The sequence below is a fragment of the Talpa europaea genome, assembly GCF_964194135.1.
Source record: "Talpa europaea genome assembly, chromosome: 11".
In the NCBI taxonomy this organism is placed as follows: Eukaryota; Metazoa; Chordata; class Mammalia; order Eulipotyphla; family Talpidae; genus Talpa; species Talpa europaea.
The window spans coordinates 2,071,282-2,084,210 of NC_140078.1; the positions used below are offsets into that span (position 1 = coordinate 2,071,282).

The 12,929-nt window shown below is 51.4% G+C and overlaps 1 protein-coding gene across 1 annotated transcript in view; it reads left to right on the forward strand.

Annotated features, from left to right (window-relative positions):
• LOC311179752 (serine/threonine-protein phosphatase 4 regulatory subunit 1-like) overlaps positions 1–12,929 on the forward strand; it is a gene marked incomplete at both ends in the record, with an annotated part of 60,936 nt that overhangs the window by 21,410 nt on the left and 26,597 nt on the right. The window contains 3 exon segments of the mRNA XM_084247239.1: positions 357–489; positions 7,493–7,599; positions 8,845–8,987. Of these exon segments, the coding sequence (XP_084103365.1) occupies positions 357–489; positions 7,493–7,599; positions 8,845–8,987 (383 nt within the window).

The following is a 12,929-nucleotide window of genomic DNA, read 5'->3' on the forward strand; positions in this document are numbered from 1 at the left end:
GTTTCCTTGTGACCACTTTAAGCCTGTTTGACCAGAACTCCACAGCCTCTTCCAAGGGTGAGCTGCTTTGTTGGCCGCTCCTGAGGATGGCACTCCAGCCACCGTGGTTAGAGGGGGCTCGCGCCCCAGACAGACGGCACTCCCAGGAGGTCATTCGGCTCTTCTGCGTGACTCGGGCCTTGGCAGCCTTTCTCTTGGGCGTCAAACCTGCCTCCGCGTGTCAGATGAGTTGTCTGGCGGGCGGTGTTCCGGGGCATCGGCTGAAAGGGCTGGAAAGCTGTGCAGGCTGCACCTTTGCCCGTGTGGGTGGTTGCAGGTGATGCACGTTTATGAGTGTGACCCCCTCTTCCCTTTAGATGGATTTGAAGACTACGGTCCAGATTGCGACAGCATGAGGGTTACGGCCTTCTTGGACATTCCGGGCCAGGAAAACCTGTCTCCACTCAGTCGCCTGGAAAAGTACGCTTTCAGCGACAACATCTTCAACCGGTAAGCGCGCCAGACCTCCCTCCTGAGCAGGCTGACCTGGAGCCACTTCTCTGTGACAGCTTCGAGGGCTCGGGGCTGACTTGGGGACAGGCTGTCTCCAGGAGGCTGGGATGCTGTCGGCGCAGCACCGTTTTATGGGGCTGCTCCATAATTCTTGTTACCGTTTTACTGACCACCTGGCAAGCCGGGAAGGAAATGGTGATGAAGTTTAATGGTGTTTAAATAATTAGGGTGGCTAACTGGCTTTCTTGCCCTTGCAGCACGCAGGGAAGTAAAACGCATCACTTAACTGGGCCGCGCCCGCTCAGCTTGGCTCTGGGCTGTGCCCAGCCCCATGCCACGGTCGCGCCTGATGGTGCTGGCAGGACTCGGCTCAGCTCACACTGTGCGCCCTGCTTCCAGGGACGACCTTGACTCCTATTTCATGAAAAAAGCAGAAACTGAAGCACCACTTTCAGTCTCTGCCCTGCCCAAACTTAGCTGAGCCTGGAAGCATCCTTCCCTCCGTAGCAGGAGGGAGTCTTCCTCCTTGCCCTGGCCTGGGGCTTGGGTGCTCCCTCTCTCACCCCGGCTGTCAGCTGTGCCTTATCGCCCATGAACCCACCGTCTCTGGCCTGGCCTCTGAACGTCCCCCACTGCCCTACATCTTCCCTGTCAGCTGGTATTGTTGGATTTGAGGGTGTTAGCCAGTCTGGTGGTGCAGCGCCACTGGCATGACGCTGCTGTTTTGTGGCTTGATTTACATTTTCCTCATTTACGAACTTGTACACCTTCCCCTATGCTGCTGGACCCCTGTGCTTCCTTTTGTGAAGTGCCTGTTTATTTTTTTTTTAAAGATTATTTATTTATGCATACAAGAGCTGAGGTACAGGCCAGAGGTGTGGAAGGTGAGAGGACCCACCAGAGACAGAGTGGGGAACAGAACAGGCAGACTGACTGAAATCCACTGCTGAGGGGAGCAGCGGGGAGACAGGAGAGGTCTGCTGCGCCATGTGGGAAGCTCCCTGCCCGGGGATTGAAATCGTGCTGCAGTGTCTGTGGACAGCTTCATATCTGCGTCTTAATCCCTTGTGCCACCAGGGAGGCCCTGAAGTGCTTCTAAACTTTGAATCATCATGCAGAGTTCACACACTTCATTAGGTAGCTACCTAATGATTCAGAGTTGGAGGCTTGATTAGATTCTGCTTTACTTTTTATTTTGACCATACTTCTTATGTTGTTTTCTGTGCTGTTTATCACACAACGTCAGGAAGCAGTATCAGGAAGCTTGTCCTGCTTTAAGAGATGTGACCACTGAGTGGATTTGTTAAGCGGGCTCGGGCATTGGACTCTGTCATTGTAAAATCCTCGCCAGCTTGCATTCTAATAGTTTTGGCAGTCGGGCAAGCATCGCTCAGATCCGCTACTTAATCGTGTGTTGGAGAATGGAATTTTTCTTTCTGTTGTCTGTGAAATGTGTAGTATGGCACCATTTCCACCTTGTTATTGGTTATTATTGCTTTTCCCCCCACTAGATAATTCTTACCAGTGTATCACCAAGTTTATTTGTTATTTTGGGGAGTCAAGTTTTAACTTACTTTCTTATTACGTGTTTTCCAGTTCAGTTATTTCTGTTCTAACTGGTAGTGTTTTCTTCCTTGAAACTTTTTTGGGGGACTTTAATTGCTCTTCTTTTTCTTGTTTCCTTTAAGGAATGTTTAATTCTTTATTTTTTTCACTTTCTTTCATAGCATCTGCATTTTCCCCTGTAAGATTGCTATTAAGAATTAGAAAGTGGGCTTCCCTGGTGGCGCAAGGGGTTAAGTCACAGCATTATGACGCATTGGCAGCCACTGCAGCATGAATTCGATCCCCGGCCAGGGAGCTGTCCACATGGCGCAGCAGACCTCTCCCGCCTCGCCCGCTGCTCCCCTCAGCAGTGTATTTCGGTCAATCTGCCTGTTCTGCTCCCCACTCTGTCTCTGGTGAATCCTCTCACTCCCCCCCCCCCCACACACACACCACCTCCTGCTCTTGCATGCATAAATAAATCTCTTCTTTTTTTAGATTTTATTTATTCATGCATACAAGAACCAGGGTACAGGCCAGATGCGCGGGAGGGTGAAAGGATTCACCAGAGACAGAGTGGGGAACAGAACAGGCAGACTGACTGAAATACACCTCTGAGGGGAAGCAGCAGGGGAGACAGGAAAGGTCTGCTGTGCCATGTGGGATTCTCGCCTGCCGGCCGGGATCAAACCAGCACTGCAGAGGCTGCAGACAGCTTCACAGCGCTGTGCTCAACCTGCTGCACCACCAGGGGAGGCCCCAATAAATAAATCTTTAAAAAAAAAAGAATTAGAAAGTACTGTAGGTACCTAAGTATTATAGTCTCTGTATCCTCAGGTTTTGATATGTAATGTTTTTATTTCCTTTAATGTAAATTATTTTTAACCTCTATAGCAGTTTCTTCTTTGAACAGTGAGTTATTTAGAAATGTGTTGTTCAATTTACAAATATGTGAAGATTTTCCAGTATCTCTCTGTTGTTTGAGTCTTAGTGCGAGTCTTCTGTGGTCAGAGAACATAGCTTTTATTATTTTTCCTGTTATCAACTTGATGAGATTGGTTTTATGGCTCCGAGTCTGCTCTGACTTGGGTACTCTTCCATGCGTGCCTGAAGAGAATGTGCTCTCCAGTGGAGCTTATAAATGTCAATTAGGACCAGCTGAAAGCATCGCTCAGGTCCTCCATATCCTAATTTATCTTCTGCAGACGTGTTCTGTCAATTACCGAGAGAGGAATGTGGACTCTGCAACTGTAATTCTGGATCTCTCTTCCTTGCAGTTCTGTTCAGTTGTTTTCTAGTTCAGTTATTTCTTTGTCTCTTGAAGCTGTGTTGCTGGCTGCCTGCACATTTAATATTGTTCTGTCCGGAATAAATCGATCTCTTTGTCGCCGTGTAATGTCCCTCTTTATCCCTTTTTTCTAAAGAGGTAGTATTCCTTTTTCTGATGTTGTATGTGCGCAGCTTTCTTTTGGTTGGTGTTTATATGGTGTATTTTTGCTGGTGCTTTTGTTTTTTAGCCGATGTCTGTCTTATAGTGAAAGCGTGTTTGTTGTTGAGGGCATTTAATTGGATCTTGCTTTCTCCTCCAGTTTGACATTCTTGTCTTTTCATTTGAATGTTTCGCACAGGTACATTAGCAGCTGCTGCTGCTGTGGTTTGATATAAGCACCATCTTGCTTCTTGTTTTCTGTTTGTGTCAACTCTTCTTGTTGATTTCCTTTTTTTCCTGACTTTTTAGGAAAAATTAAGTGAACTTTAAAGGTAATTTTGCTCTCCACTTGCTATTAGCATATTAGTTGCACACCTTTCTAGAAGTTTTTACTGGTTATTCTCAGGATTATAAAATACTTCTAAGGATTATAAAATACTTCTTTAACACAGTGTGTTCCAGAATGATTCCACTTTGCAGATTGTGCAGGACAGAGAAGGCTGCTGCATTTGTGTTAGTCAACTGCCTTTTCATGTAATTAGAATTAAGAAACATATTTTCTGGGCCTCCCTGGTGGCGCAAGGGATTGAGCACCGCACTATGAAGCAATCCACAGCCTCTGCAGCCCGAGTTCGATCCCCAGCCAGCCAGGGAGAAACCCACATGGTGAGGCGGACCTCTCCTGTCTTGCCCACTGATCCTCTCAGCAGCATATTTCAGTCAGTCTGCCCGTTCTGTTCCCCTCTCTGTCACTGGTGGATCTTCTCACCCCCTGCATCTCTGGCCTGTACCCCAGCTCTTGTATGCATAAATAAATAAATCTTTAAAAAAAAAAAAAAAGAAACATATTTTCCACCATCTTCACCATTAACGTGCTGTTTCACCTCTTTCTGTAAAACACCTGTTTTCGTCAGGCACCCTGTTGCTTCCAGGAACCTCCTTTAACAGTATGTGTTAGTACAAGACCTCTTGCAGCAGTCCGCACAGCTTTCCTTTGGCCGAAAAGTCTTCACATCACTTTTATTTTCACATCACTTTTCTTCACATCACTTTTCATCGATAGACTTTTGTTTTTGAGGCTGACGGATAAACGGAGCAGCAAGTGGAGCTGCCGTATCCCTTCCCTCCCCTTGCACGCCTGGCCCTTACAGAAGATTCTTCCGTCACACTTACTTTGAATCCTGATGACGGTCCTGGCTGCAGGAGTACTGTCCTCACAGCTCCTGCCTCGCCTGCTTCCCTCATGTTCATGCCCGTCGTCCTGGCTGGCTTCTCCACATACCTCTTTAAAGCACGAGGGCCTGTCGCTGTGCGTCCTCGTTGGGGCCGGTTCCTGGGCTGCGAGCTCTGCCAGGGCAGGGCCTGGAGCTCGCTCATCTCTGTCCCAGCTGCTGCCCTGGGCTGGAGCTCTGCGCCACACGAGCGTGCGGGGACCCAAGGCCTTGCTCTCTGGCTACATTTCTGGGGAACACGGGCGTGCAACGTAGAGCCCTGCTCTGTCTTCCTGTTTTAAACACTTCACAAAGGTAACACATTCTTATCACAGTGCTTAGCAGTTTCGGGAATTCAGTAGTGAGTGTCCTTCCCCTCTTCTCAGTCTTGGTTGCACGTCGGAGCAGTGCACATTTCCAGACTTTCCCGAGTCCCTGTGCCCATGACTGTTCGCGTGTGCCTCTCCTGCACGTGCGTGCACATGATGATATGATTTGTGTTAAGAAATGGGCTCATGCTGTATATAAAATTCTGCAACCTGTTTTTTAGTTTAATGTGTCGTGGGCATCTTTCAAACTCAGAAGCTGTGGCGAGGCTCTTATCGTGTGCCAGCATGTGGTGTGTCTGCAGTTACTAGGTGTCGCTCTCCCATGGGCTGTGGGTGGCCGGGGTAACCCTCCGCTTACATGGGAGCACCGGTGACCGTGTGCTGGGGCTTGGAGTACCGGGCCCGGCTTCCTCCTCCTCACGCCTCTCCAAGGCAGCCCCTTGTTCTCTGCTCTTGTGGGGGTGACACAGCCCAGGCGTGCAGTCAAGGCCCACACTGTCCCGGCCTCAGCCTTTCTGACCGCTCCGGCTCATGCCAAGGAAGCGGCCAGGCTTCCCAAAATGCTGCTCCAAAGCATGTGTGCGTTTGCGCCGTGCGTCTCTAACAGGGCTGTGTGTTTCCCTGCACAGACAGCATGTGTGTTAGGATGCAGCTCCTGCCTGTTCCCAGTTCACTGCGGTGGACTTGTTTCGGCTCAGAGCCTTTCCCCACAGCCTTTTCCTCGCTTCCCCTAATGGGGCAGGGCCCTGGGGGACCACTTGAGTGGACGCAGATCTGTCTCTGTTCTGTGGCCCTAGAAGCAGATTGGGGATTGTAGTTGCTTGATTTCCCAGGGGAGGCTGAACAGGAATGTGGTCAGGCGAAATGTAATCAGGGTCTCTGCAGCGTCTGTTTCGACTTCCCCAAACCTCCTGGCTGCCAGACCAGGAGCTTTCATGCCGGGGGTGGGGTAGGGCTCTCTGGGACAGGCCTTGGAGTGAGTGGAGTTGATGGATTTCTTCCCATCGTGTGCTGGGGCAACAGACCGCCTCTTTGAACCCCACATTTCTAACCTTCCTTTCCATGTATCTGGGCAGGGTTCGGTGTTGGCCGTTCTGCTGCCGCCCCAGAAGCGACGTGTGCTGCTGCTGGCTGTCAGCTACCCAGCGGGGCCAGGCAGTGGGCAGGGCTCCTTGCCATCGCTCCAAGGGGCTTTCCGGGAGCGCCAGCCTGTGCGCACGCTGGGGCCCCAGACCCCCGTAGCCCCTCCGTGGTGGGCTGCTGTTCCCTCCAGCAGCATCTCTGATGAAAATGGCTTTATGAAGTGTAGTTTATGCGGTAAGATTCACCCACTTAGTGTCTGGCTAGTGAGTGTAGTTTGGGTGACTGAAGGCACGCAGCCGCCCCTCCATTGGGTTTGAGCATTTCCATCACCCCAACGAGGTCCTCGCTTGCCCCCTGTGGTCAGTGCCTCCCTCCCCCCACCCCAGGCAGCCTTGATGCTGAGGGTTTGCCTTTTTTAGAATTGTATATAGTCTTTGCAGCCTAACTTTTTCTACTTAGAAGAATGCATTTGGACTTTGTTCCTTGTTACCATAGTTCATTCTTTTTTGTGGCTGAGTAGTATTCCACGAGCTGGATTTTCCGTGTTCTCTCTGTGTGTTCCCCCACGGGGGTTTAGCGTTTTGTGGCTGTTGTGACTGGGGTAATGTGAGCATGCGTGTCCAGGTCTGTGTGTGGACATACGTTTTCATTTCATTTGGGTAAATACCTACGAGGGAATTGCTGTTCAGCTTTATCAAGAAACTGCCAACTTGTTTCCCAAATCCCTTGCCCTGTTTTGTGTTCCCTCCAGTGATGTGGGTTTTGTTCTCCTGTCTTGGCAGCACGGGGTATCATAGCTTTAGCTTTTCTAGCACGGTTCCTCCATGTGACTTCTTAGATGTGCGACTGAGTTGCAGAGATTGTGGAGTCCCCTCCGCCTCCCTCTAGTATCCTCTGGGTAGTGGTTCTCCACCAGGGGAGACCTGCCCCCAGTGGACCTCCAGGGATGTCTGGGGATATTTGGGGTGTCACGTTATGGGGTGGGTAAGCAGCCAGAGAGCTGCTCTTGTCACCTGGTGGGGGCAGTCATTCCGTCATTGAGATGCCCCTTTGGGGCTCTCTTGCAGGGAAGGGTCACTTAATTCCGCCCCCCACACACGGTCAGGGGGCCACTCTTCTCAGTCTCTCAGCCTGAAGAATCCTTCAGAGAGGGAAAGGGTTTCCGTCGCCTCGTCTGGAGTGTATGTTTGACCTCCCTGGACAGCCGGGCTGGAGGACAGGCCCCATTCCTGTAGGATCCTGGCCCCATTGGAATGTCCACCCCTGGGCCTTGTGGGGCGGTCTCTACCCCTCGACAGCAGCCACCGATGCCCCTTGCTTCAGGTCGTGTCCCCGGTTCCTGGCAGCGCCTGGCGGCTGTCCCTGCTGCCCGTCGCTGCACAGGCCTCTTCTTGTCTCCACAGCCAGATCATCGCCCGTGGCCTCCTGGACATCTTCCGGGACTTCAGCCACAGCGAGGAGGACTTCCTGACGGTCATGGAGATCGTGCTCAGACTGTCTGAAGATCCAGGTTTGCCAAAGGAGCGCATGCTTTCGTTGTCTTACTTGTGTGTGTTCAAGACAGCGCCTGTGACCTGTGATTTTACTAAATGTGAAAAATGCCCATTTATTAATCGATATATCTTCATGAAGATCGTCATGAAGAATGGGCGTCTCTTTTGGCATCCAGTTATCCTTGTTTTGGGAAAGTCAGAGTGGCCACGCCAGAGTGGCGTGGATGCCGTTTGCCCTGGCAGTTAGGCCTGTTGTGTGTCGCGAGTGTTGTCGGACCTTGTTGCTAAGAGACACCGAATCAGAAGAGGGCCTCCGGTCAGAACAGCCCCAGGCATCAGTTTCCCTCACCTGTGATCTTTGTGGGCTACTCTTGATTTTCCTTTCTCTTTCTCCTCCTCCTTGATTGCTGTTCTGGAAGGAACGCATACTGCGGTCACGGTAGATGCTGTGACGCTGCCCCCCTCCCCCTCAGGGTGGACGGGGGTGCAGTACTGGCTGCTGTGCACCCCCCCCCCCCGCCCCGCGTTTATAATGACTGGTCAGCAGCTTTGGAAAGTTTTGGAAATCTTAGGTTTGCTGTAGGGCTTGATCATTTTAAAATGAAAATGTAAAAATGAGCCTTCCATATAGCTCTTATATTAGTTTAAAACATTCGTATGAATATGACACAACGCTTTTAAAAAGGCCCAAGTGGATGTTTTGAGTCCTTAAATGGATTCTCTTTGTAGATGAGCCACCATTTACAGTGCTGAAGCAATTATATATTTGTGTTAAATTTAATGTGGTATATTGGAGTTAGAGCCGCTCTTTTGTTTAATGCTTTGCCTTCTTAGAAATAATTGGGATGCGTGGATTGCGGGGGAGTGCATTTATGAAAGCATTATTTATAATGTATATGTTCTGGCTAGAATTGAAATAAGCCCAACCCATAGGTCTGGCATATATGCCATTAGTTGTAATGGCTTTTGGACGCTGGCCCAGCACGCAGACTCCTGCTCCCGCCTCGATTTATATATGGCTTGTTGTAATAGACTTGTCATCCGCTCTTCTTTCCATGTTTTTATATTGCTGTATAGCTTATTAGCTTTTTAAACCTGTCTGTAGCATAAATACTCTAAATGGGAAATGATTTTTAAACTGCATTTGTCTAATTTCCTTGATGAAGTATTTTAGTGAGAAAAGCTAGAAACTATCCGTGTAAACTATATCAGATGCTCGACTTAGCCTTAATGTAATTCTTTTTTATTTTCCGCCACTGCAGAGCCCACGGTGCGGACTGAGCTGGTGGAGCAGATCCCTCCTGTCGCCATCTTTTTACAAGAAAACAGATCAGATTTTCCGCTGCTGCTGTCCGAGCACCTCACGCCTATTGTTGTACGCTGCCTCGCGGACCCAAACAATCAGGTCTGGAGACCGGGCTCTTGAGCTCTCCATGCAGATCCCTCCGGTCACACGCTAGCCGGTGTCCGTGATTCAGGGCCGGTCCTTTGAGTTCATTTATTCGAGAACAAAAGGCCTCTGTCCCCAGTTCCTCCGCTCACTGTAGGGAGACACACACCCCTTGTCCTTATTGTCTTGAGCTGTTTGTCTCTTTTTTTAAACTGTTTATTATGGAAATTTTCACACACACATGGCAGTAGAGAGACTATTTGAACGCACGGCCAGTGGTCTTCGCGCAGCTTCTGCGCCATGGACGTCTGACCGTCCTCTTTCGTTCGCCTTCCCAGGTGAGAGCGGTTCCCAGACTCTGCTCATGTCAGCTGCGAACGCTTCAGTGTTGCTCTCTGAGAAACGCGCCCACTACAGGAGGCCTGGCGTCGCGTGTGCCCCAGCGGGTAGCACGTCCTTTACGTCCCTTTGGAGCTGACCATTGTCTGCTTTCCCAACAGCCTGGTGTTTTGCAGACCGTCTGGTCACACCAGAGTCCTCACAGACCCTCACCTTACGTTCGGTTGCTCTGCCTTTTCACTCTCTCTTCCTTTTAACTATGGCTTTCGCTCCTCCTGGCTGCTTGTCGAGGACACCGGGTTCGTCTTTCAGAACTTCCCACACTTAGATCTGGCTGATGGGGCCCCGCGGCGTCCCTGGCGGGTCTCTCTGTTCCCTCCGCACGGGTGTCGGGTCTGGAGGCCCCGTGACACGTAGATTGTGGTATCTTCGGGGAATACTTCTCAGTGGGACTGTCCTTTCCTGCCGTGGCCGTTGGGGGACCCCGCGGTTTGGCCACTGGCCCAAGTCTCCTCAGTCTCGCCCGTTCAGCCTGTGTGCCTCCGTGGACGGCCGCTGTCTGTCCACCCCCAGGATGGCCTCATGGGCTGCAGACTGTGACACGCTGACCCTGTCACTCCTCGTTAGCTTGGCAGCTGGAATTCTATGAAGAACTTCCCTTCGGCTCCTTGGTCCCCCTTGAAAGCCTGCTGGCGGAGTAGGAAAGACAGGACAGATACTCCCCCTTCTCCCGTTCGCCAATTTCCCGAATACCGAGTTGGTGACCTTGCTATAATCTGCAAAGATTGCCAATTCGGTTTAAAAACTTGCTTATTATGAGTATTATTATGAACTACTGGATTTTCACCCATTGGGTACATTTTAATCCCCAGTCATCATCATTCCTTCTGCTGAGCAGACCGTCCCCGCTCTCGCCCTGGGAGCCCTTCAGGGTGGCTCCTGAGTCTTCCCACCCGCCTGGATGGCTCTGCCGGCTCGCCTCTCCCTGGTCAGCCGGTTTCCTTTATGCGGGCACAAGGACGTGGTTCTAGGGGTACCCATTGCCACCTGGAGAGCCATTGCTCTGGTGACAGCAATTTTTTGTCTTAAAACAATAAAAATTCCCTGTGAGTTTATGTTGATATTTTCAACTGAAATTTCAGATGATGAGGCTTTTACTTATTTGAGTTTATAGATGTATTTTTTATTACACGAGACAAGTCTTGCTTCTTAATAACGTTGGTGTGTGTTGTGTGTATGTCCACATTAAAACATCAGTGTTACTACTAATGGTGTGGGGGCTGCTTAGTATCGTCCAGATTTCTTCGCAGTCCCTCCTTGGGGCTCGCTCCCGCTGAGGCGCTGTCTCCTTGGTATTACTGTGCTCTGAAGCCACTCGCGTCGACCCTTCTCTCTCTGGCTCAGCTGCCAACTTGATACACAGTCAGGCTCGTTGTGTTTTGTTTTTATGAATGACTTTAGCATTTGCATTTTGATTTAATTTAGACTTAGAGCTATTTAAAAAGTTATTACTTGATTCCAAAGTCAAATCTGTGAAAGTGCATTTGAGAGGTCTGATTTCCACACTTCCACCCCCCCACACACACATAGGAAACTGGTTTTTGTTGGTTTGGGTTCGTCTGACCTTTGGAAGGGCCACACACTTCACACAACTCTAGGGGGATGGAGCAGGTGGCACCCCACCCTCCCTGCTGCTCCATGCCCTGCTTGACCCGCTGCCCGGGGTGCCCGGGTCGTCCAGAGCCATCCAGGGGCGCGTCCAGCGACCCAGCACTCTCTGGGGAGATGTGGCGTCCCTCGTGGGGGGGGCACTTAAGTTATTGCTATTTGCCACTTTAGCACTGTTGCGGCCAACAGCCGTGCCTCAGTTTATTTGGAGATGGGTTTTCACTAAAGTAAATGGCTCTGTCCTTTTTCATGGTGTACCATGTTTTTCTTTACTGTTATTTTTAAGAAACTCTAAAATGTTGGCTTCTCTTCCTCTTAACCCAAGCTTTAAAGGAGCAGATGTCCTTTTTAACTGTTAGTGTGACAGGATCCAATAAAGGAAAAAGCCACCCTGTCTCCACTCTCCTGACATCATCCTCTGATTATTTTTACATCTTGCTTTTGAGGTGCTCACACCCCTCCCCCCGTGTCGGTCTAATTATCTCGAGGTGTAATTTCTCCCGTTCGTTCATTTATTCCGACAGCTTCTGAGTGCCCGCCGCGGCGAGCCAAGCACGGTGCTTGTGCTAGGGATAAAGAGATGAGTGGGGTGGATTTTCTGCTCCAGAAGGCTCATCTGCGTGCCGCAGACACTTCACCCGCTCGGTCTCCATGGGTTCCATTGTGTGGGTGCTCGGGCCGCTCTCCACACTTCTGCGCGGTGGAGCAGCCAGCGTCAGACCAGATGCAGCTGCTTTTTCTATTTCTTTTGGACACGGTCTTGAAAAGGAGATGCCCTGTGTCAGGGGGTTTACCCTCCCTTAGCTTTGCCACGGTCATTGCCATCCACCTGGTCCCAGGAAGGCGGGGGTGGGCGCTCTGGTTTTGATCGCAGTCCTTGCTCGGTGCCTGAGGCTTGGCCCGTGCTGCCGAGGGCTGGCCTGTGTGGCCGCCACCCTGCCCCCTTAGCCCAAGCTGCTTCTGGGGCAGCCACCCCTACCTGGACCCTGCACCTGCCCAGGTGTCTTCAGAACCACGCTGCCCCTCTGTCCCAAAGATAGCCTTCCCTGCTCTCACCCCACTTGCCTTCTGTGTCTCCTGCAGCCCTGAGCCTGCCTGGAGGCTATGAGAGCCCTGTGCCCACGGTCTGTGCCCATCGGGCCTCCTGGCTGCTCCCTTGCTCCTCCCACCTGTTCAGGCCCATCCCTGCCCCTTTGACAGTGCTTCTGCCTTGCGGGCTCCGCGCGCCTGGCCGCCTGCTGGCCTCCTCCATCCTGGGCCTGCGGGGCGGTGGGGGGACCCACCAGGCATTGATTGGTGCCATTGCAAATTTATGGATTCCAATCACAGCGCGACTTGCAGCGCTGCTTGGCAATCCTTTTACTTGTCCCTCATCAGCTGCTTTTCACATTATCCTTGGCAGTTCTTTTAGACCTTCGCCGCTTTCATCAAGCCTCTTCACCTCGCTCTGCCTCGCACCACGCAGGTGACCTTGCCTTCTACTTCCCAGAGAAAATAGAGGCCTTCAATCTTCATCCTGTCTCAGCCTTCCTCACGCCCGTCCCAGAGCCACCGCCTGGGAGCCGTCGACACCCTCCTCCTCCCACCTCCGCCACCCGGGAGGCTCAGGCCTGTTGCCTTTTTTTCTGTGACACACACGAGCGTCTTGAGTCTGCTCCTTCTCCATTGCTCTCCTCTTTGAACATGGAACTGAGTGAAGTCACGTCTGACTGGGCGTTCTTCAAACCCAGGCACAGCCTCTGTCCTTCCTGGGCCGCTGTCCCCGTCACGCCCACCGCAGCCTTAGCTGGCCCCTCTCGCCCGAGCGGGGCCTCCGCTCTGTCTCGTGGCCTCTCCTCTCCTGTTCTTCCTGTCACTCTCGGCCTCGCTGGCCAGACACCTGCGGGGTAGGTGGCTGGAGGTGCCCGGGGGTCCCCGATGAGTGAAGATTCCTCCTTTGGGCAAAGTTGC